Here is a 25568-nt window from a genome sequence, read left to right as displayed (position 1 = left end):
GTCACGTGGTAGATCGACCGCCATACTGGATTACATCTATGCCTCGCAAGAAATAATCAACCATACTGTCATGTTTGAGAATACGACAATACAAAACAGTGACCATCACACTATCAGTATCCAATGCAAGTCGGCATGTAAGCTCAAGAAAAATCATACTCCCTCAGATGGAAATAAATAGCATCCTAAACAGACTGAGAATTAATGAGAAACAACTAAAAACCATATTGGTGTCTTCAGAACAGGAGACGTACTGGCATGGACAAAATAAACTATGAATGGATGCTACGACCCTTCCAACAAAAATAAATCACAATGAAAAAGGCAATTAAAACACATAAACATGCATACAACCCTCAGCTTGTGGAAAAGAGATCTAAGGAGAGAACTAACAAAAAATAGACAAACTAAAAGGACCCAACTACCTGCAATGTATGAAAAAGGCAGAACAATGCTATCAAATGTTGACAATCTACAAAGCTGCTCATGTTGCAAAACTATGCAGAAACCAGAAGGGCCCTAAGAAATAGAAATACGCGAGAATTGTGGAATCTACTGAATCCCCAAACCAAAAGACCAGATCAACTGTAACACGACATCTGCGAATCAACATGGCTTGAACACTTCGCAAGCTTATATAAGAAAAAGGCAAACCATCATGATGAAAGGATACAAACTAACCAGCAAACTAAATGTCCAGTCTTGCATGATATGGACGAAATACGGGCCGTGAGAAGTAAGCTGAATACATTAAGAGCCCCTGGGCCTGACGGCTTATGTAATGCCATCTTAAAGCGCCACCCCAATATCTGGGCGGCCATTTGTCTACAACTCTTCACTTCCATCAAAGAACAGAAACAGATTCCATCATCATGGCAAACAGGCCTGCTTATTCTCCAGCATGGGGTCTGGCATGGATTCACATGCTCATGAATATTCCCCGTCGTCAGGCGGGGAATCCTCGGTAAAGAAAAAAATCAGTATCGGTTTCATTTCTGATCCGTCTTTCTCAGTAGTAACCAATCACTGCTCTCTGGGTCATACTGCCCCCAGCCAATGACTGCCCTCTCCCTAAGCCCCGCCTCTGGCAGCCATCTTCAGATTTTTACTGCACGCTCAAGTGTTGGGAGTCCTCGTGTTTAGCTCTCAAGCTTTGCTGCGTTTTTCTCGCTTTTTCATAGAGAATTTCTCATTTTTCGGTTAAATAGAGCCTCAAGCTCCACCGTCTCTACATCCGATTAACGGCTATCCGTGTTGAATTTTTTGTACACCCCTCAAGTGTGAAGATTTCGTCGAGTTACGCTTCTTGGAGGATTCCAGAAGTTTCTGCGGCCTACCCGAATATGGCCCAGGAGAAAGGAAGCTCGACGCCCGGAAAGCTGTTCAGGGTTTGCCCTGGATGCCAGCTACAGAATGTGTTCAAGGAGAATTAGCACTCAAAATGTCTCTACTGCCTTCATGAGGACAAAACGCACGTGGAGAAGGACTGTGCGTTTTGCAGGAACATGTCTGAACGGACCATCAGGGACCGACACCTTCGTCTCTCCAACTGGCTGGAAGGAGTCTGAGCGGTCTTCTAAGTCCTGTGATGGTGCCCCGGCAACGGGGGCCCAACAGAAGGCAAATCACCGCGTGTCCACGGGCACTGGGAGCGCCGAACGGTCGGGCTCTTCGGCTGCCAGGCAGGGCGCGCCTTCCCCGGCACCATCAACCACGAGCCAACGCTCTGGTTCAGGGAAGAGGAAATCCGAGAACCCGGGTAAGCTTCTGGGGAGGCCCCGGTCGATCTGAAGGATTCAGCCGAGGGGTAGCGAGGCGGTGACCCTCCCCCCAAGGTGAAGGCCTCAAGCACGCCCAAGGCGGTGAAGGCCTTGATTCACCCGGCCAACGAGAGTGGGGGGGCAGTGGCCATTGTGGACACAGACACAGCATCCGAGGAGGAGCTGGTAGAAGTTTTAGAGGGCCTCGACGAGGGCGTCGAAGAGGCCCGTCCCCACGGGAGGGATCCCGACGAGGGTGACGACGAGAGTGACGGCGGCACCGGCGAGGGTCCTAGTCACCCGTCGCTTCCGGAGCCGCAGGATAACTCGGTGGCCATTTTATTGGCAATACAATCCTTATGTTCGGAGATAATGACGAGATTGCCCTTACCACCGACGGAGGATCCGGAACCAGGCTCGACGGAGGAGCCAGAGCCAGGCCCGGCGGGAAGCCCCCCGAACAAGAGAAGACGGATCCATCCAGCCCCGTCTTTTCAGCCCTCGCGGCCTGCTCTGCCTTTACCCACGTCCCCCGTCCCTGGGGATGACACGGGAACGGACACGGCCACGACGGGTACCGACGGCGGTGACGACGGGACGGTGCTCCCATCGCCAGCCCGGGCCTCCCAGTCCGACGAGATCGGATCTTTCCATGCAATGATCGCCAGGGCATCCAAGCTTTTTCAGCTCTGCCCCGAAGAGAAGGAAGGTTTCCTTTACCAACGGCGCGAGGCCAAGAGGAAGGCAGTCCTCGCCGTGCCTCTGCTGGATGACATCTGGGACGAGGGTCTCGCCCTTCTCAAGAACCCGTCTAGGACGCCTGCCAAGAGGGATCGGTACGAGAAGAAGTACCGGGTCCCCGGCGCGGCCCCTTTGTGCCTTAGGGCACAACCGACACCTGACTCTGTCGTCTCAGCGGCGGCCAAGAAGAAAGCAGGGGGGGACATCGGCCTCAACGTAAACTTCCCCGCCTGATGGCGAAGGAAAGAAGCTGGACGCAATGGGACGACGAGTTATCTCGTCGGCTGCAACAACGATTAAGGCGGCCAAAGCCCTCGCGATCGTGGCCCGCTACGACAGGGAGTTATGGTACAAGATCGCCCCGCTGTTGGACTTCGTACCGGATGACAAGAGGGCAGAGGCCCTGTAGATCTTGCAAGAAGGCGAAGTGGCGTCTGACCACGCCATTACGGTGGCAACGGACATTGCCGACACCGGTTTCCGCCAGCTAGGCAACGGCGTTTGCCTTAGACGACAAGGGTGGCTCAAGGCGATGGATTTCCGCCAGGACGTACAAGCCAAGGTGTTGGACGTGCCGTTCGACGGGAACAACCTGTTTGGGAAAACGGTGGATGAGTCCCTCCAAGCCATCAAGGCGGACACAGAGACAGCTAAGGCCCTAGGCGTTCTCTGGCAACGAAGGCCGTCCTTTCAGAGCACCAGAGGCAAGCAGGGTGCTTCCAAAGGATTCGGCGGTGGCTCCTCTACGTACCGCCAAGCGGCCCGCTCCTCGTCACAGGAAGCCTATAGAGGACGAGGCAAGTCGGGTGGGCCCCGCCGTCTTCGCCAGGGAGGCCAAGGCGGCAAGGTGTCCTCCAGCGGTGTCGGGGCCCCCACCAAAGCACCCCAGTGGGAGGCCTGCTGGCTAAGTTCGTCAACGTGTGGGAGTCCATCTCCACTGACCGTTGGGTGCTGGACGCCCTGGCCCAGGGGCATGCCCTCTAATTTCTAAAAAAGTGCCCCCGCATTTCACCCGTGGCCAGGAAGAAAAATCCCGTCCCTCAACTGCTATTGGAGGTAAGGGCGATGCTAAAAAAAGGTGCCAGCGAGCGCGTCCCGAAGAGGCTCCGGGGCTCCGGAGTATACTCAAGATACTTCCTCGTGAAAAAGAAGACTGGAGGATGGCGCCCCATCCAGGACCTGCGACGACTGAACAAATACATCGAGGCACAGAAGTTCCGGATGGTCACCCTCCAGCACGTGCTGGGACAGCTGGAGGAGGGCGATTTCCTGTCGTCGTTGGATTTGGAGGATGCGTACTTCCACATCCCCATTCTGAAAGGACACCGAAAGTTCCTCAGGTTCGTGGTCCAAGGACGGCACTACCAGTTCAAGGCCCTCCCGTTCGGATTGAAGTCGTCACCCAGGGTGATCACCAAGTGCCTCGCACCGATGGCGGCGCGCCTGCAGCGGATCCACGTCTACCCCTACCTGGACGACTGGCTCATCCAAGCAAGGACAAGGGAGCTCGCCGTAGACCACACAGCGAAGACCGTCCAGCTGCTCACGGACCTGGGATTCTCCATCAACTTTCCCAAATCCCACCTGGTCCCGTCGCAAGTCGCACTGTTTCTGGGAGCCAAGCTCGACACAGCCTCTGGCCTCGCCGTCGGAGGAAAGGACGAAGGCCATCCTGGGCAAGGTGCAGCGTCTGCTGGCCATGGACGTGGCCAGGGTGAGGTCCATCAAGTCCCTCCTCAGGATGATGTCCTCCTGCATATATCTCATGCGCCTGTGCAGGCTTCGGATGCGCCCTCTGCAAGAGTTCCTAGACTCCCGCTGGAGCCAAGCGACGGGCAGCTTCGAGGACAGGATCCCGCTCAATGAGACCTTCCGACGAGCAATCCGGTGGTGGGGCACCCGCGCTCATCTGACGGCAGGCACAGACTTTCAGACCCCATCCCACCAGATAACGGTGATGACGGATGCCTCCCTGGAAGGGTGGGGAGTGCACACCGGAGAACTTCACGCAAGAGGCCTTTGGCTCCCGGAGGAGAAGCCACTCAACATCTATCCTGGAGCTCCGTGCAGTGTTCTGGGCCCTCCGGGCCTTTCTCCCGTCCCTCAAGGGCAAGGTGGTGAGAATCTTCACCGACAACACAACCACGATGTTCTACATCCGGAAGCAGGGAGGAACCAGATCCGCAGCCCTCTCCAAGGAAGCGCAGGATCTGTGGCATTGGGCCGTCGCCCAAGGGATGTTTCTGGTGCCCTTTCATCTGGCAGGGATAAAGAACACCATCGCCGACTCACTCAGCAGGGAGCTGCGCTCGTGCCACGAGTGGGAACTACGTCAGGATCAAGTGGATCGACTCTTCTGACGAGGGGGGGGGGGGGGGAACCGCAGATCGACCTGCGGCGATGAACTCCAAGTGCCAGAGGTTCGCCAGCAGGTTTCCCCAGCAGAGGAGCATGGGTGATGCTTTCTCGTTCCCCTAGGACGGCCTGTTCCTATATGCGTTCCCTCTGTTGCTGCTCCGACTCCTCAAACAGCTCAAGAGGTCCCGGTGCAGGATGATCCTAGTCGCACCGGCGTGGCCGAGGCAGATCTGGTTCACAGACCTTCTGGACTTGTCAGCGTCCCCACCAGTCCAGATGCCGACTGACGCGGCTCTTCTCTCCAGAGAAGGAGGCGCCATACTTCATCACGACCCGGAGTCGCTGAACTTGCAGGCCTGGCTCCTGCAGCACTAGAGTTTGGAGGGTACGATATCCTGGCTGACTGCAGAGAGGTCCTTGCAAAAGCCAGGGCGTCCTCAACTCTCAAGTGCTACAGACATAAGTGGAAGAGGTTCTCTGTCTGGTGCCGTGCACAGAAGATTAACCCTCTACGGATTACGGCCCCTCAAGTGCTGCCGTACCTACTGTCGCTGGCCAAGGCTGGACTGGTTCACACCTCCATCAAGATACAGCTGGCTGCGATCTCCCGATACACCAGAACCACAGGACCGGTGTCCTTGTGGTCCCATCGCCTGGTGAAGGAATTTATGAAGGGACTGTTCCGATTGTTCCCGCCGGTGAAGGCCCCTGCCCCGGCGTGGGAACTCAGCGTGGTGCTGACCAGGCTCATGGGGGCGCCATTCAAGCCCCTGCATTCGGGACCGTTGAAGTTCCTGTTGTGGAAGACTGCGTTTCTTGTGGCCATCACCTCCGCACGGCGAGTGGGAGAGATCCAGGCCCTATCCTGCAAGCCTCCATACTTGACTTTTCACGACACGAGGGTGGTGCTCAGGACGCACCCCTCTTTTATGCCCAAGGTGCCGTCGGACTTCCACCTCAACGAGCCCTTGGTGTTACCTGTTTTCTTCCCATCGCCTTTGTCACCGGCCGAGAGGACTTTGCACTCGCTGGATGTGGCTAGAGCGCTGCAGTTCTACGTGGACTGCGCGAAGAGTTTTCGGAAGACATCACAGCTTGTTGTGAACTTTGGACCTGTGAACTAAGGGAAGGCTCTCTCGAATGCTTCCATTTCCAGATGGCTCTCCGGCTGCATCACGCACTGTCATCGGTTGGCAAACCGACCGTTGCCTGGCCGTCCGAGAGCCCATTCGACCAGAGCTATCGCTGCTACCATGGCATTCTTGTCTGGTGTACCCCTGCTGGACATCTGCAGGGCTGCTACGTGGAGGTCGACGCACACCTTCATGAGATTCTACTGCGTCAACCGGGATTCCAGGGAGGAGTCCAGGGTCGGCCAAGCAGTGCTGCGCAACCTGTTCGCCTAAGGTGAGCCTGGTGAGTAGGTAAGAACTGCTTAATGTTGAGTTTTGATGTAATGCTTAATGTTGAGCCTTTTTTCCACCTCCCGTTGGTTGTGCATGTGTGTACTGCTATGTATTATATTCATGAGCATGTGAATCCATGCCAGACCCCATGCTGGAGAAGGAACAGGTTACTTACCTGTAACTGTTGTTCTCCAGCATGGGTCTGGCATGGATTCACATGCGAACCCTCCCTCCTACCCCTCTACGGCTCTTCACTTGTCACACTGCCACTTTGCATGCTACCAAATCTGAAGATGGCTGCCAGAGGCGGGGCTTAGGGAGAGGGCAGTCATTGGCTGGGGGCAGTATGACCCAGAGACCAGTGATTGGTTACTACTGAGAAAGACAGATCAGAAACTAAACTGATACTGATTTTTTTCTTTACCAAGGATTCCCGGCCTGACGACGGAATAGTCATGAGCATGTGAATCCATGCCAGACCCATGCTGGGGAACAACAGTTACAGGTAAGTAACTTGTTCCTTCCCATCTACAAACATGGCGATAGAAAATTACCGGCTCATCGCCTTCTTAGATCCTCTGGGCAAGATCTTTGCCACTTTTTTGCCCAAAAATTTAAAAGCATGGATCATAAACACCAAAAGATTTGACATCAGACAAACTGGTTTTGTAAAAAACACTGGCACGAATATCAACCTGATGACCCTGAGCATGATAAAACAGGAATCAATCGGGAGCAAATGGCCAGTACATGTTGCCTTCATTGATCTGCACCTCACTTTTGATTTGGTCAACCAAGCAAAATTATAGGGGAAACTAATTTGCTGGAATTGCCCAGTGAAAATATTTGAGCCAATTAAACAACTCTACACCTACATCAACATCAAAATAAGACTCTCACAAGATGGAGTGGTTTCAGCTCACCTCTCTACCTCTAATTGACTGAAACGGGGTTGTCCATTTGCTGCTACCCTTTTAAACCTGTATATGTCTGAATATGGCAGAGGAACACCGCTTCACTACAGCCGATCCACCTAAACTAAATTCCATCCTGATTCCACATATGGCATATGCTGACGATGTAGTGATATTAGACAAAACTCCTCAAGGTCTTCAAAGAAGTCCCAATAAACTAGAAGAATATATGACCAAAAATGACCTACAAATCAACACAAGCAAAACTAAAACCATGACTTTGAGCAAGATCCCTTTTGCAAAAACAAAAACCAAGACTTTCTTCATTAATGAGGAAAAAACTGATGCACGAAAAAGAGATCAAATATTTGGGACTCTTGATTGGTCACTACGAAATTGAGAAACATTGGACCGACTATCTAAAATTGAAGGTCCGATCCTTGGCACGTCAAGGACTATGCATACATCGGAAATTTGGGAGTTTCTCAATGAAACCAGGCCTCACTTTTTATAGACCAAAGGTCACAGCCATCCTCACCTACGGCAGTGAAACCATGATAAATTTAGATCAAGTGACCTGGCAGACCCTTGAAGGAATATTCTGGCAAATTGACGCTGCCCATGACATACCCGATGTCTCGAATCAGACACGAAATTGCAATCCAATCACTTAATTCCATCGCTACTTGGAAGCATCTAGACTTTTACATAGAAAGACATGCAATGATGAATACATACCGGCAATAGACCTATTTCGCCACAGAAAAAATTTGATAGCGGACACAGCACTCAACACATGGAAACAGGCAGCAGAGATGAAATTGACCCATCTGGTATCAGCTTGGACATGCTGATTCATATGCCACAACATGTGAAGCAATAAAGTGTTTTGGGTTACTGTTTTTCTTCTGCGCCCTTATGGATAGAAAAAATATGTATACCAAACGTTTTTCTTGATTTTATAATTCATAGATATCTTTTATTCAAACATAATGTTATGTTTGTTGAATTGCCCTCTATGATAACACGTGTTTCGGCGAAACCATCGCCTTTTTCAAATCGGGGCTAGCTAGCAAAAAAATAGTGATTTTTTGTAAACATAAATTGACAATCATGAATCAGGTTGTTGAAACATTAAAGTACATGATGAATGAAAACATTTTTTTTATATTCATGCAATAATTAAATGGTTCAAAACATTATAAAAACATTTGGTTGGCCATTGGGGAGGGGTGAAAGGAAGGATTGGTAAGGGATAAAAAATAAAACAGCAAAGAGAGAAAGAAATTTGCAAAAAAATAAAGATTAATGAAAAGGTTTTGAAGTACATTGTATTTGAAGGTAATTAAAATATTTCATTTAGTTTCATCAGATTTCTTACCTAATGTTTTAATTTGGATATTCATAATATTTGAAACGTTCATTACTGTGGACTCTAAGTCATGGGTTAAATCCCTGTAAATTCACACAAAAGGTAATGTTAAGCTTTGCAGGTTGATTTCCCTTTTAATACTTAGATACTTCAGCTTATTTTTTACATTGCGTCAAATCGTTGTATACATCAATCAGGCATGATACCGCAATAGAAACAATGGATTACACTTTCCGGAAAGAAACAGCATCAAACTTCCAATCAGTCAGTATGCTGAAAGAAATGTTATGGTTGACACTACATAATGTCTTTTTATTCAATGGTCAATTCTTGAAACAAACCAGAGGAGTAGCGATGGGAATTAAATATGCCCCAGCACTTGCGAATCTAACTATGGCCATGTTTGAAGACAAGCACATCTATACAGATGAAGCTTACGAACAACATGTAATTTTATGGACCAGATATATAGATGACGTTTTGTTGATTTTGAATGGGGAAAAAGGACTAGAGAATTTCAGATTAAGAGCAAATAAAAATACGATGGGAATTGAATTTACAGGAGAATCAAGTAAAGAAGAGATAAACTTTCTAGACTTAAATATATATGTTGCACAAAACCATTTTAACACCAGAACCGTCAGGAAACCGACAGAGGCCAATTCGACTTTATTTTCAACCAGCTGTCACTACACTGTGATCAGTAATATACCCAAAGGAGAGTTCATAAGAGCACGTAGAAATTGCAGTGAACAAAAAGCGTTCAATGAGGAATGCAAATTGCTAACAAACAGATTTAAAACAAGAGGCTATGGAGATAAAATATTTTCACAAGCAAAAGAGAAGGCATCAAAACTGAAAAGAGAAAGCACTCTTAAAATGATGAATGTTGATCCAGTGAGAAAAGAAGAGATAAACTTCATCACAAATTATTGTGCAAACAATAAGGTACTAAGAAAAATGTTGAGAAAAAATTGGCATTTGCTACAATTGGACCCAAATGTAAAGAAGTTTAGTTTGCAAAGGTAGCGGGCGCCCCTCTCTCGACAGAACAAGGCCTGATAACCTGTTCAGTGGTTATTAACCACTTGAGAGTTCGCAGCCACTGCTTTTACTCACTGTGCCTTTCACAGATGGGAAATATCCTTTTGCATATCAGTCTTTGTCCTGCCCAGGGGCAGTCCAGCACCGAAATGCAATGGCAATTCCATTCTGAACGAGAGTACCACCAGCAACCCCATACACGTGTTTCACCCTTGTTGGGGATCATCAGTGAGGTGAAGCTGATGCCTCTCTAAGCACAGTGAGAGGGAGACCACGTCTGGTTGCCCCCAGGAGACCTAGGGTTACCAATCCCAGGTTCCTTGAAATTTAGTTTGCAAAGGTAGCGGGCGCCCCTCTCTCGACAGAACAAGGCCTGATAACCTGTTCATGTCGGTGCTGGACTCCCCTTGTGGGCGGGACAAAGACTGATATGCAAATGGATATTTCCCATCTGTGAAGGTACAGTGAGCAAAAAGCAATGGCTGCGAACTCTCAATGTGGTTAATAACCACTGAACAGGTTATCATGCCTTGTTCTTTCGAGAGAGGTGCGCCTGCTACCTTTTGTGTATTTATGAAAGGAACTTGGGGTTGGTCACCCTAGGTTACCTGGGGGCAACCAGACGTGGACTCCCTGCTCACTGTGCTTAGAGAGGCTCAGCTTCACCTTACTGATGATGCCCAACAAGGCTGAAACACGTGTATGGGGTTGCTGATGGTACTCTTGTTCAGAGAGGAATTGCCATAGCATTTCGGTGCTGGACTGCCCTTGTGGGCGGGACAAAGACTGATATGCAAATGGATATTTCCCATCTGTGAAGGTACAGTGAGCAAAAAGCAATGGATTCGAACTCTCAATGTGGTTAATAACCACTGAACAGGTTATCATGCCTTGTTCTTTCGAGAGAGGGGCGCCTGCTACCTTTTTTGTACAAATGTAAAGAAGTACATAGGAACGAATCCAACAGTGACTTGCAGACGTGCGAAAACCATCAAAAACATTCTCAGTCCCTCTTTTTTCTTCCAGAAGTTAAAAAAGACCATCCTATCACGTGGCTTCTTCCCCCACCAACCGGTTTCCGAAAATGTGGTACTTGTTCCATGTGCAGATATGCACTTACCAACACGATGATATTCAAAGATTCATATGGCATAAGTGAAAGAACTCTAGACTCCATTAACTGTAAAACGAAGTTTGTGGTCTATGCGACTGTTTGTGACTGTCAGAAAATCTATATAGGGAGTACAATTAGGGAACTCAGGACCAGAGTAAGAGAACATCTTTCAACTATAGGAAGCCAGGACATTAATCTACCATTGGCACAACACTGGCAAAGCAATCGCCAACTAACAGATAAACACACATTTAAAATTCCTAGGCCTTAGGAAAGTGACTTTGGGCCCAAGAGGAGGTGATCATGAAGCGAAACTCAGACAAGAGGAAGCAAAATTGATATGTACATTTCGGACAATAGAAAGGGGTCTCAATTCAGACCATGAAATGGCCTCTTTCTTATGAAATTGACTTTTTCAAAAATCAGGACCTTTGTAAGAATTCTCTCTTAATGTAATTGACCATTTTTAAACATTGGTGCTGTCACATATTTTGAAAGAATTTAAATGTTCTCTTTCCCTGTAAAGGCTAGTTTCAGACCAGCACATTTCTAATTTTTAATTGTTTTGTCTCAGCTCCATTTAAATCAGGGGCAGACAACAACAACACACTTCAGAGTGTCAATTAATAATGCCTATTTGGCATTTTTATCGTGAATTTTTGACCAAAAGATGGCCGCGACAAAGAAAAAAAAAAAGGACTAATTGTAACCAAGCAAGGAACACATACATGTTACTATGATCAAAAATAGACACGTAATTACTTACCCGCATAGAATTCCATCATAGATATGAATACATAAGGTTGAAACCACTGTTTAGCAACACGCAGTATCTATTGGTGCGTAACTACGAGATTAACAAATATTTTCTTTTAATTCGAATTTCACATTGTTTCAAATAGACGTACATATAAGTAATTTTTTCTTGCTAATATGTAAAAAGAATGTTGTAAAGTGGTCCTTAGCCTCCCGTAAGTGAGGCAAGGAAACCAACATGGAGAGCATAGTAAACACAATGATAGGACTAGTTAACATCATGCTGAAAGTAAATAGGAAGATGACAAAGAACCGCAAGGGCCATTTGACACAGTATTCGCGGCTGAAGGTAAGCGTACAGGCGGGTCCCCTTAGGGGGCTGCATTAGGAACTAGCGCAAACATGCGAGTCCACATGCAGATGCGTGAGAAAATATCAGGACGTCAGTACAACGTTGAGGCATAAAGATTACCCCATTTTGACATTTGCAATTTTTAAAGTGACAACAGAATGTTAGCAAGGTAAAACCAACCTAAGCATTTAAATTAAGCTGAGGCCATTTTTTGAGGACCTAAAGTCCGTAGACGAATACTAAAATTGAGCACCAGTAGTGTGTACAGGAACATTGACCCAATGTAAAAAATAAGCGTAAGTATCTAAGTATTAAAAGGGAAATCAACCTGCAAAGCTTAACATTACCTTTTGTGTGAATTTACAGGGATTTAACCCATGACTTATTCGAGTACACAGTAATGAACGTTTCAAAAATTATGAATATCCAAATTAAAACATTAGGTAAGAAATCTGATGAAACAATTTAAATGAAATATTTGAATTACCTTCAAATACAATGTACTTCAAAACTTTTTCATTAATCTTTATTTATTTGCAAATTTCTCTCTTTGCTGTTTTATTTTTTATCCCTTACCAATCCTTCCTTTCACCCCTCCCCAATGGCCAACCAAATGTTTTTATAATGTTTTGAACCATTTAATTATTGCATGAATATAACAAAAATGTTTTCATTCATCATGTACTTTAATGTTTCAACAACCTGATTCATGATTGTCAATTTATGTTTTCAAAAAATCACTATCTATCTTTTGCTAGCTAGCCCTGATTTGAAAAAGGCGATGGTTTTGCCGAAACACGTGTTATCATAGAGGGCAATTCAACAAACAAAACATTATGTTTGAATAAAAGATATCTATGAATTATAAAATCAAGAAAAAAGTTTGGTATACATATTTTTTCTATCCATAAGGGCGCAGAAGAAAAACAGTAACCCAAAACACTTTATTGCTTCTCAACCAAAACGGAGTAGAGGAACCGGAACTCCGTTGTTAGTCTTTTGCGACCACCCCGAAAATCAGTGAACGTTTTACTAAAACAAACAGGGCGCTGAGGTCAAACCCTTGGGAAACCCACAATAGAAAGGTTCCTCAATCATTATTTAACATCAATTGTGACCTAAACAATAGACCGATTAACAGACTGCCGCAATACCTGAACGTTTCCGGATCATCATATTGGAGACCAATTTTTGAGGCTGATGCTTAACCTATTACCAACTCGAGAGGTACTCAGGAAGACGAGACAAATACTGAATTCACTCCAATATTGTCGATTCTGTGAACAAAAAGAAATTGTGCAGTCGATGCACCGTATTATAATGGAGTGCCCTAAGCTCACAGAAAAACGAAACCTGTTTAGGGATAGGCTGACTACTTCAAAAACGCCTCTTGCCCCGAACGACAGATGGGCGCAGATCGTTTTGGTAACAAACACCAACCTCGTGATAAAGATCATCCAGTTTCTGGAAAATATCAAGGAGCCACACACAGAGGATCTGCTTTCTATACGTTGCATTGATGAGCAAAAAGTTCAGTCTCAATGAGAACGATGGGACAACTTCATTAGACTAATCAGTATGGCCACAAAAATAAATGAAAAGTTTTGTAACAAAACTAAACTATCTTTTTTTAAAGTGTATTATCAAATGTGCATGCCCCAACCATCAACCGGCAGGGACATGAAAGATGGATTTTATGGATCCAGATTAGATGCTGGCAATTCTGTCACAATTGCTTTACCATCAATTCTTGATGAAATTGGAGGTTTTATTCTTCGTAGCCAGACGGTTGAAGGCCGTAAGCCATCACCCGCTTTGAGACGCTGCCAAAATTACAGGCACCTTATTTCAATACCTATGCCAAGGTTCGCAGAAAACTAATGTTCAGCTACTTTTTCCTAGTGCTCCTTGGGATTTTATTGTATAATACAAGTTAACAAAGAGGTCTGGGAGCCCCTCGGCGAGAATGAACACTGCCAAATAACCTGTTCTATGGCAAGGTGCCCAGTCTGGAGGGTCTACAACCACATTTTAGCTCACTGTATCTTTTACAGAGGAGAAATGTATCTATTTGCATATCAGTCTCGTCCCACCCACGTAGGCACTCCATTACCAAAATGCTAGCCAATTATCTTCTGAACAAGAGTACCAAACAGCAACTCCGGACACGTGTTAGATGTTCAGCTGAGCTGAGCAGCGAAGGGGTCATAAATTATCTCTGCATCCGCATGTGCACTGGTGCACAGGGAGGCGCGACCATGGGAGGGTGGCTAAAAAGGCTCACATGTTGGGATTTCTTTAATTGCAACACATTCTGCCATAATTTGGTTATTTCAAAGTGTGCTTGTTTGCAGGTTCTGAGGCGAAAGATGCACAGAAAGGTGGTGCATTCTTCAGTGGCAAGCCAGAGATCGAGCGTGCAATGAAAGTAGCCGATGATGCCATGGGGAAAAGCAAAGATAAGCGCTTGGAGTTGGCTGTGTGTGTTGAGCCTTCCGACGACGAAGATGAAGATGAAGATGAAGATGAAGAGGGAGAGGAAATGGAGGTAACTTCTTTGGCAGCATTAGAACATGTAGATCTGCAAAATGCCCCACAAACCAAAGATAATTGTAAAATTACCCTTTGTGTATCGGATCACTGAGCAAGCATGCATAACTGTTTAACAGAGGTTTAATTTATTTTCAAATCTGTTTATTGGCATTTGTAATTCAAGATTGGTGCAGGAAACCATTACGCATCATTCACAAGCATATAGTGAACTTGGTTAGAGCAATCTGCCATAACAACTAACAAATATAACAAGTCAAACATAACAATAGCTCTCCACACATGTTAACTAGGTTTTAGTATTGTCTGCTTCATTTTCAAGCCCGGTGTAAGAGGGCCCGCAGCATTCCAGTTGCATGCAGCTGGCCAAGACACCAGCTTGTTGGGTTTTAGAACTGGCCAGGGGAACGAAAAAAGAGTAGAGTCCAACTATCTATGTAAGACTTCAAGCTATGGCAGAGCACTCACAGTGGCTTATCTAAACATGTCCCAAACCAATTGCTTCCGTAACTCATAAGCTCCACCCGTGGCTGCATCTAGACCCTGCGTTGACCTGGCCCACGCTCTCTGCCTCAACCCAAGTCCCTGTGCCAGCGTGTGTATTGCAGGCCCCCAGCTGACTTCCAGGACATGGCAATTAAAACGTTTAACAAGAATGCATGCGTGGTCCATACACTTAATGATGTGTTTGTGCTTACGGTTTCTCGGATATGCATGTAGTAGGCACTCAGTTGGGTTATGATATGATATGATATGAAATGGCATTTGTAACGCGCCTATACACAAGTGTTTCAAGGCCCGACGAGGCAGGGAGGGGGGGAACAAGGGGAAGACAGACAATGATCCTACTAGGCCAGGTGTCATTCAGACCACGCAAGTGCAGGGGTAGGGGGAAGGGAAAAAGTGCAAGTGCAAGTGCAAGGGGAAGGGGAAGGGGAGGGAAGTGCAGTACAAAGTAAGTAGAATAAAGAATGAATAAATAGGGCCAGCTGGTGGCAAGTGCAAGGTAAGTGCAGACAAGTGCTGGGAAGGGGGGGGCTGTAGGGATAGAGACAGTCCCACAGTGCAGGGGTTGCCAGGGAGGCAATGCAAGTGGAGAGTGGCTGGGCCCAGGACCGAGGTCAGTGAGGGTGGCCCAGTTGCAGATTCAGTGCAGTTTCAGTGAAGAATTTAGCAGGGGAGAGGGAGAGAGAAAGCAGAAGCAAAGAGGAAGGTTTTGAGGTGCTTCCGGAGCCAGAGATGGTTCTCCTCAAGTTTCAGGGAGGCAGGAAGGCTGTTCCAGAGGGAGGCCCCTGCCGCAGAGAGAGATCTACCCCCAGCTCGTTGGTTCGAGAAGCGGCTGACCCTGAGGGAGTTGGAGACTGATGAGCGAAGGGCTCGGGAAGGAAGATATTTAGGAAGAGAGAGTTGAAGGTATTTAGGCCCCAGGCCTCAGAAGGCCTTGTGGACAATGCAGAGGGTTTTGAACTTAATCCTTGCAGCCACTGTGAGCCAGTGTAGAGATTTCAGTGCTGGAGAGATACGGTCCCTGGGCTTGAGGCCAAGGACAAGTCTCGGAGTTCTGTTCTGGATGAGTTGCAGAGGGCGGAGAGTGGAGGCAGGCAGATTAAGATAGAGGCTGTTACAGTAGTCCAGCTTCGAGAGAACCAGGGCTCGGGAGACAGTGAGCTTCTGGGGGAAGGAGAGGAAGGGAAGAATACCTCTGAGGAGGTGCAGCTGGTAGTGTGACTTCTTAGAGACGTCAGATATGAGGAGAGAAGGAGAGTGTGGAGTCGAAGATGACCCCGAGGTTTTTTGCCTTGCAGGTAGGAGCAGGAAGAGGGCCAAGAGAGGCTGGCCAGAGAGCTGCAGGGAATGTGGGAGTGGGTGTGCCGATGAGTAGAATCTCAGTCTTACTGGCATTAAGGCAGAGGTCATTGGCGGCACACCATTCCTGGATAGCAGACAGTCAGAGATGAAGGAAGGAGAGGAGGAGGCCGAGGGTAGCCTGGGTTCCAGGAATACCTCGTGACCCCAGCCTTCCTGCATGCTTGCTCAACACGGGACCAGAGACCCTGTACCTTGAACAATGCCAAAACATGTGTATCACGTAAGCCCCTTCACCACAACACCAGCGGCAGGTTGACTTTTAAGCTTTATTAAATTTGGCTATCTTATTAGGTTTCATATAGGTGCGGTGAAGCACGTTCATTTGGATCAATTTGAAGCGGGCATTTCTAGACACACCCATGGGAAACCTGAGGATACGTTCCCATTCCTGCTCCCCAATCCTAGATCAGATTCCCAGCACGTTTTCAGTATGGAACCCCCAGGGATTAGGTCTATCAATTTAGACACCGGCCACCAACCATCTTCCGAAGAGTACATTTAGACCAGCAATGTAGTTGCCTCTGGCTCCTCAGGCCACACAGACCATTTCTGCCTAGCCACCCCACTATTCTCATATATTGCAGAAACTGCCCACCAGGTAGTCCATTCTGCTAGACTGTAGTGTCCAGTGCTTTGAATTTACCATATTCAAACATGTCACCCCATGTTGCAACTCCCCAGTGCTGCGCCGCCGCAAGATCAACTTTGTTCCTACATGCATCTGCCGCCAACAGGGCAAATAAGGGCTGTCGATCTTCAGTAATTTCAGTGTTCTGTGCCAAACCTTTGTGCCCAGGTAAACTAGTAAGGGTGTAAAGTCCAGGCAGTTAATGGTAGCCATAACACGTCTCTGAGATGGGCAGGGGTCACCAGCTGCTGAAGCAGTAGCGACTCGGACGTAACTTCATCTGATAGCCATTTCACTGGGAAACTAAGTTGCGCCGCCAAGTAATAGCATTCCAGGTTAGGGAGGTGCACCCCGCCCTCCTTATAGGGCAAACACAGCGTTCCAAGAGCGATACTATGACGGGATGAGCCCCATAGAAATCCCCTAATTCGAGAGTCCAACAAGCGGAAGAAGGAGACATTGATATAGTAGTGGACATTGGTAAAGAAATGCAAGAATCTAGGCAGGACAATCATTTTTATAATTGCTACTCTACCCAGCAATGAGAGTGGGAACCTAGACCAAAAGTACATTGACCTCCTCAACCCTTGCACAACCCCAGCTGTGTTGCGAGTATGCATGTCTTCAGGCGTGTGCATGATGTGTACACCCTAGTATTGAAAGGAAACCACTTCCCACTAGTGCCACCAACCCGAATACCCGCCTCCAGGAATTCTTGGCGCAAGTAGACCGCTAAAGGCTCTAGCACCAATACATAAAACATGGGTGATGGTGGGTATCCCTGGCATGTACCCCTTTGATGTCCCACGCCGCTGACACCTGCCTCCCAGATTTAACTCAGGCAGTCGGCTATTTATTCAGGATCCTCACCCATCTTATAAACTGCTTGCCGAACCCAAATCCCTGTAGTACTGCGAATAGCCAATCTCAATAAAGCGAATCAAAAGTTTTGATTGCGTCCAGCGATACCACTGCAAACTGTTCAGGGCAGCCATTGGTCTGTGCAATGTGTTGCAGTCGGTGCAAATTCAGTGCGGTGCTTTGGCCTGGGATAAAACCGTCTGGTGGCTATGTAGCAGTACCACTGTCCCTCTGCGGAGCTGCCCCGCCAGGATCGTTGTCAGTATTTTCATATCATAATTGAGCATGGCCAGGGGCCGGTATGATAATTCAGGCGGAAGTCCATCACTTCCTGGTGTTTTACTTGTAGCTAGTGAAGCGATTGCATCGAGGACTTAGTCTACCGTGATGGACTGGTCTATGTGGCCTGTTGTGTAGTCTCTAGTTTGGGAAGCGCCATTAGTGAGAGCGTGTCCAACAAGTCTTCTGGGGAACCTGCTTTGAATGACTGTATAGTTGGGAGTAAAATTTGGCACAAACATTATTCTTTCCAAACTGTCCTGCATGTGCTCCCGTCTTCCTCCAGTAACATGTTGGTTAGGCGTCTAGGGTGTTCCCGCCTGTACAGCCATAAGTCTTCCCGGCCTTTCCCCCTCAGCATGTGCTCTGGTGGTTCTCACGGCATGATCAAACTTGGCTAACCTCTCCCACGCCTCAAGGCAGCAGTGTCTGGCTTTGGCCAACCTTTCTTAACCCGCTTGCAGTCCCATATTCTGGGCCTCCAAATCACAGATTTCGTTCTTTAGGGTTTCCAGTTCCGTCCTGCGCATTCTACGGATGCCCCCAGCACTGGCTATTACCTCCCCAAGACCACCACCTTCAGGGCTTCCCACACAGTACCCGCCTCCTTTACACTTCCCACATTGTTTCCAAAAACTCAGCCAGTGTCGTCTGCAACTTGTCCCGGAAGACTTGGTCAGATAAGGCATCCTTTGGCATACGTCGCATCGGGATGGGGACGGGGAGGCAGCGGGCCCTTTAGATTCCATGCAACCACCCGAGGGGAGTGGTCTGATATTGTTCGACCCAGATATTCTGCCCCACATACATCAGCCAACTGACTTCGCCCAACAAAGATGTAATCAAGCCTGGTGTGCAGGTCATGTGGTGAAGAATAAAAGGAGTAACCCCTACCCTCAGGATTCAGTTCTCTCCACACATCCGCTGAATCCAGGTCAGTTAGCGCCACATTAAGTGCGGCAGATGCAGATGATGGACCCCCCTATGGAAAAGAAGATCTGTGAAGCACAGGATCCCTAGCACAATTAAAATCTCCTCCCCATATGAAGAAGCACTACCAGTAATGTGCAACCCGGGCACAGAGTGTACGAACGTGAGCTGATATGCGGTGGTTCGGGAAATAAGAATGAACTATACACACACCTCAATATGGTCAATGTAACCCCGTAGGATGAGGTACCTCCCTTCTTTATCCACCTCCATCTCCAGCAGTTGGAACAGCAAAGTTGCCCCAGACCCCTTACGCCCCCCTCCCCAGCACTCTAGGACCCTCTCAAGTTCCTTGGTCGTCGGATGTGTTTCTTGAACCAATGGAATAGATGTCTTTTTTTTTTCGTGTCAAGAAAGATGTCACCCTATTTTTAGGTAAATATGTGCCCAGCCGACGCACATTCCAGGTCAGTACTTTAATGTGGGGGGAAGGGTCATAGTCCAGCTGTCTGCAAATCAGCCTATGTACTATGACATAGAACCCCAACCCCCTGCACCATGGTGGACCCTGGACCATGCATCTGCCTTAGAGGCACCTTCGCCCAGCACCCACCGGACCAGTGAAATCGTGTGAGGAACCTGCAAACCAAAATGCGTGGAAGACATGAAACTAATAGCACAACAAACCAAACGATGTTAATTCGCCCAGCTACTGCACTACATGTTCAGTGCTCAGACGTACCCGTAGCATTAGGGCCTTTCCGGGCCGGCATGTGTCGGGTAATGGGGGCAGCAACAGGCCAGCCACCAGTCTGTGTGTGAGCGCACCAGCAAAACCAGTGATGGGTGAACAAACATTGCCCCATGGTATGCAAAGCTGTTTGTTCAGGCGGGTTTAAACTTAGCTTATCGCACACAGCACAACAATAGTCCCATGGACACGTATGTCTGGTGCGCCATTCTGGGGGGGTGACCATCAGGACATAGCCGCAAACCCCACAGTTCCCCACATACTTCTCTACATCAGCTAATGTTGCATGGGGTGCCAGGGTATCTCAACCGCCCAACTCTTGTGACCCGTCTCAGTATTGGCGCCCGCCGGGTCAAGTACTCAGATCTTCTCCGCTTGCCAGGTTGTTGTGTTCCAGCCACATGTTAGCAGCTGCAGGGGTGTCAAGGAAAAGCTTGGCAGGGTATATGAGCATGTATTTGATATTTAAGTGCCTAAGCTTTGTCTTCACTGGTACAAAGGAATTCCTGGCCCTCTGGACTGCCGGTGTGTAGTCTGGGTAGATGGCAATTTGGAATTGTCTCAGGATCTCACCACCTTCCCTGGAGTGTTTCAGTATCACCTCCCTATCTCGGAAGTTCAATATCTTTGCAATGACCGGCCTAGGGTGGGATCCTGCTAGGGGCCTCTTCCGCAAAGAGCAGTGAGCACACTCAACCGCAAACCCCTGCGATCATTTCCTGGGCCCTATTACCTGTAGTAATAAAATCTCGACTAATTGAGTGGGGTCCGAGCCTTCCAAGCCCTCCGGGAGCCCGAGCAGCCTCACATTGTTTCATCGTGCCCTCACTACGACATCCTAAACCCGTAACTCCAAGGCGTTGTTCCTTCTCTCCAAATCCCGGACCAGAGTTTCCAGGTCCTTTGTAGAGTCCCTCGTTTCCTTCAGCTCCATCTCAACCGTTGTTACTCTTTTGGCTAGTTGTCAAACGTCCTGTTTTAGCAGCTGATCATCCACCTTGACCGCATCTATTTTTGTCTCCAATGAGGATCTCAGCGCAGCTATTGCAGCCAGTATCAGATCTTCCTGGAGCTTGTTCCAGGAACAAACGCCTCTGCCTGCGTCACAGGCACATTCTGCACAAGTTCGCAGGGCTTAGCCGCGTTAGCAAACAAGTCCATAATTGTGGCTTTACCATTACCATTTGTAGGGGGAACGTAGTTCCAGGTGAGGCCATAGCTGACGTGAGTTGGGGTCCTAGAGGAGATCCCGGTGCCCAGCAAGTAACGGACAGTAGATTGGTGCTCCCAAACAGCGTTGTGGAGTAGTTTACTTGTGTGTGGTTCAATATACCTGTGCTGCTTTCGGCATACGACATCCAGGGATCTCCACAACCAGCAGACAGGAGGGGGCACCCAGTGCAGACTCTGACCCCGAGAAGACAGTTGTGCACACTCCCTCGTACTCAACAACGAAACCGCATCAGCCAGGGATGACTCATCACACAGGAGTATCATGTCGCGGTCAGTGCTGTCAGTTGTCTGCCTTCTCGCATTGAGGCACTCTGTCAGGCAGCATCTTACACAGTAGTGTATCCACTGATTGGTAGCCTCCTCATATTACAGCAGATCTTTCCACCTTCTATGGGACGTAATGCGGGTAAGCGTCAGCAGGGCAAAGTTCAGGTAAACTATGTTTTTTTTTTTTTTAATTTTTTATTTTCAAAATGACACAATACAAACCAAACTTGCAGCATTATACATTACAAACTGTAAACATCAATTAATACTGTATTACTGCACTTAAGCTCTCGGGGGAGGGGGGGGGTTTATCAGCCTTACAGTTCTGTGTACGCTTGGTGCGGCCGGGCGCCGCCCCCCCCGGAAGCAGCAGGGTCCATTTCCGCGCCAAAGAGTCCCGTGATTAACATTCTCCAAGCCGCCAGGTTGCCCATTTCTTCCTCCCCGCAAATACCACACGCTTCCTGCCATACCCCCATTTCAGCCTCCGCCCACTTCTGCAGGTCCCGCCACCATATCTCTATTCTTGGCCCATGGCGTTGCTTCCAACTCATAGTACATACGCCAGGTCTCTCAGTTTCCCAAGATGTTTGGTGTTCCGTGGTCTAGGGAACCCTCCCAGGAGGCAGGCCCAGGCCGTGTCAATGCGTAGCAGAACCCCCTTATCTGCCAATTTCTGTGCCACTTCCCCCCAAAAGCCTTCAATCACTGGGCAGGACCAGAACATATGTGTCATGCCTGCGTCTACTTCATCGCATTTCGGGCATGCTTGTCTGCCTGCGTTCGCAAACTTAGCTATTCTCTTCGGGGTCATATATGCTCTGTGCGTGATGTACAGCTGTATTTGCTGCAATCTAGCATTCCTGGACACTTTCTTATGGTATCCCATGGCCCGTTCCCACATCCCATCAGTCATCTGTACCCCCACTTCCGCTTCCCAGTCAAGCCTCAGATCCATCAAATCCTTCCCCACCCGGGTCATCACCACCTCATATAATCTAGAGATCTCATGCCCGCCCTCTGATATATCATATATCGTTCCGATCAGTGCATCTGGATCTTCCGCCAGCACCGTCTCCGGCCAAGTTTTGCGGATGATCTGTACCAGCCTTAGGTATGTAACATATTGGCCCCCGTGCAACCCTGTTTCTTCACCCAGGTCTACGAATTCTCTAATGGCCCCATCCTGCTATATGTCTCCCAGTGTGGCCAGTCCAACCGTTTCCCAATATGTCCTGATAATTTTCCTGAGCTGGCTGTCCCCCATAGCTAGGGAGACCAATGGCACATGCGGGGAACACGGGTGCGGGCTCTCAATCAGCTGGCACATTCTACGCCAAATTCTCCACCCCAGCAGCAACATACCTGGGCATCCTTGCAAGTCCGACCTAGGGACCCAGACAACCTCTTTTAGATAAAACGGGGCGCAGTCCCTCCCAACCAGCCTAGACTCAGGAGTTTCCTCATCAGAGAGCCATCTGGTCACGTATTGCAGTTGGCTGGCCACATAATAGGCCTCAAAGTTTGGCAGCTTGATGCCTCCCCTATCGTGGAAATTTTGCAGTTTCCACAAGGCTACCCTGTTGCGGATGCCGTGCCACAGGAAGTCCCTGCATACACTATCAAGTTTGACAAAGAACTTCCTGGGTATGAAATATGGTGTATTGCTGAAAAAGTGCAAAAGCCTGGGCAGGACCACCATTTTAAGCATCGCCCCCCGGCCCACCATTGCCAGCGGCAGCTTCTCCCAAAACCGCATACTCTCGCGGATTTTCTTTACCGCCGCCTCGGCATTGTGCAAGTGTTCTTCCTTCACAGCATGATATACATCGATTCCGAGGTAGCGGAAAGACTCAGTCGCCCAGGGCACGGGCAACACCGGCAACCGTTCCAGAGGGACTCCAATAAAGCTCCCCAACGGAAACATGCTTGATTTGCTGGGATTAACCGCTATGCCGGACAACTCCGCATACTTTTCCATGACCTCTAAAATGTACTGGAGGTTTTCCTCCGGACACCTCAGGTACAACAACAGGTCGTCAGCATATAGGGATATCAAATGGTTCTCTCCTCCCACCTCGATGCCAACCAGGTCATATTGTTGTCTGAGGTACACCGCCAGGGGCTCCAGGGCCAATATGTACAGCATCGGGGACCAGGGGCATCCCTGTCTGGTGCCTCTGCTAAGTCGCCACCTTTCGGATATCACAGATCCCGTGCGCACCCTGGCCAGTGGCTCGCTGTACAGCAGTTTCGCCCACCTCACATAGGCAGGCCCAAACCCGTACCTCTCCAAGGCCGCCAGCAACCACGGCCACCTCACTGAATCAAATGCCTTAACTGCATCTAGGGACACCACCACCATCTCTTCATCGCTTCTATTCCCCTCTTCAATCACTCGGTGAAGTCGCCTGTGATTGTGAGTTATGTTCCTGTTGGGGACATAGCCCGTCTGATCCGGGTGTATCAGTTTACTGATGACCCTACGTAGCCTGTTGGCCAGGACCGCCGTAAGGATCTTGCTGTCCTGGTTCAGCATCGACAGCGGCCTATAAGATCCACAGCTTTGTCGGGGTTTATTAGGCTTGGGGAGCGGCACTATCAGCGCCTCTCTGAGCGTTTCCGGTAACCGACCCTTCTCGAAAGATTCATTGAACATTTCTAGCATCGGGGGGAGTACCTCTGCTCCATACACTTTATAAAACTCACTAGGGAGTCCGTCCGTGCCCGGGGTCTTACAAGTGGGCAATCCCTTCACTACCTCCTCCAGTTCCTCTAGTGTAATAGGCGCGTCCAGCTCCTCTCTTTCTTCCTCACTAATCCTGGGCAGCTCTATGTCTTCCAGTGTAGTTCTGATCTCTGCCTGATTTTCTCCCCCTATGTCCTCATACAGTGCTTTATAGTAATCAAGGAAGGCTGCATTAACTCCTTCTTGGGTGTCCACCTCCTCTCCGTCCTCTCTAACCATCATCCTGATCGGGGGCCTAGGGGTTTCTCTCTTATATAGCCATGCCAGTAGGCGGCCAGTTTTGTCTCCACCCGCATGCTGCCTCTCAACATATTTCCTATAGTTAAGGTTACAAAGCCTCTCCCAAAGCTCCGAACACCGCTGCTGCAGCTCAAGTACTAGGTCTGCATCCCCTCCTGCCTTGCTACATTTGCGCTCCAGTTGTCTCTCCGCCTTCTCTAACTCCATCAGAACCCCACCCTGCAGGCCCTTCGACTTGGAAATAGCGTCCCCCCGTAACACTACCTTGAATGCCTCCCAAAGTGTGCCCGCCGAATCTACACTGCCCGTGTTAACCTCAAAGTACCGCTGGATCGCCTCCCTGATGTCCTCCCTAAAAACCGTGTCCTTAAGCGCCTCCGCACGGAGGCGCCATGTAGGTATTCGTGCACGAGGGCGGCCATACTGCCAGGTCAGCACCAAGGGCGAGTGGTCCGATAGGACCCTTGCTTTATATTCAATTTGAGTGGTCGCCAACACCACTTCTGACGTGGCAAAAAAATAATCCAATCTCGTGTGTAAGCGCTGTGGGGCAGAGTAGTGAGAGTACTGCGAGGTACCAGGGTATTTCAGTCGCCAAACATCCGCCAGCCCAAAGTCGCCCAGTAACGTCTGTAGTACTCTGGCCGCCGGGGTGGGCCGATCAATCCTATCATCGGACCTATCAGCCCTTGGGTCGAGAACACAGTTAAAATCCCCTCCCCAAATGATCGCTCCCCCCACACATGTGCCCAGACGGGTGCATAGGGTCCTGAAGTATGCGGCAGCATTCTGATTGGGGGCATATGTGTTAATAATGCAAACCTCTCTATCCTCCACCAGGGCTCTGAGTATGACCAACCTGCCCTCCGTGTCCACCTCCTGCCACATGACTCTGAACGGAACGTGCGGTGCTACCCAGATTAGCACTCCCCTGGCATAGGCAGAGTATGGGGAGCCCACCACCATGCCACTCCACTTTTTCTCAACCAGTTCTAACTTGTGTCGGTTCAGGTGTGTTTCTTGCAATAGTGCGATGTCAATCCTCTGCCTTTTGAGGTACAACATAACTTTATTCCTTTTTAAATAACTATTAAGTCCCCTGACATTCCAGGTGACAATCTTAAGGTCTCCCATGGCAAGCTCGTTCCCCCCTGCCTCCCATGTAGCGACCCCCAACCGCCCCCATGACACAGATAGCGTTTTGGTCCAGTAACTCCTCATATAAGCTCAAACTCCCTTCAACTATATACACAACCAAACCCCAACTCCCCTCCCCTCCCCCTACCCGTGCCTTCCCCAACATCACACACCCCAACTGCTGCCCAGCTCCAGCTTCAGAGCTCAGGCACCCCCACATCTAGCGCCGCAAACACCGATCGGCGAACGGAGCCCAG

The 25568-nt window shown here is 48.8% G+C and overlaps 1 protein-coding gene across 2 annotated transcripts in view; it reads left to right on the top strand.

Moving 5' to 3' along the window:
- MSH6 (mutS homolog 6) overlaps positions 1-25568 on the top strand; it is a 687900-nt gene that overhangs the window by 319562 nt on the left and 342770 nt on the right. For both annotated transcript variants that reach the window (XM_069608414.1, XM_069608413.1), the window contains exon 3: positions 14172-14365. In XM_069608414.1, the coding sequence (XP_069464515.1) occupies positions 14172-14365 (194 nt within the window). The remainder of the gene's footprint in view (positions 1-14171; positions 14366-25568) is intronic.

This window comes from Ambystoma mexicanum, chromosome 4q (genome assembly GCF_040938575.1).
Source record: "Ambystoma mexicanum isolate Mex_15411 chromosome 4q, UKY_AmexF1_1, whole genome shotgun sequence".
In the NCBI taxonomy this organism is placed as follows: Eukaryota; Metazoa; Chordata; class Amphibia; order Caudata; family Ambystomatidae; genus Ambystoma; species Ambystoma mexicanum.
Note: the sequence above shows the minus strand (reverse complement) of the source record. Positions and strands in the feature narration are given on the sequence as shown.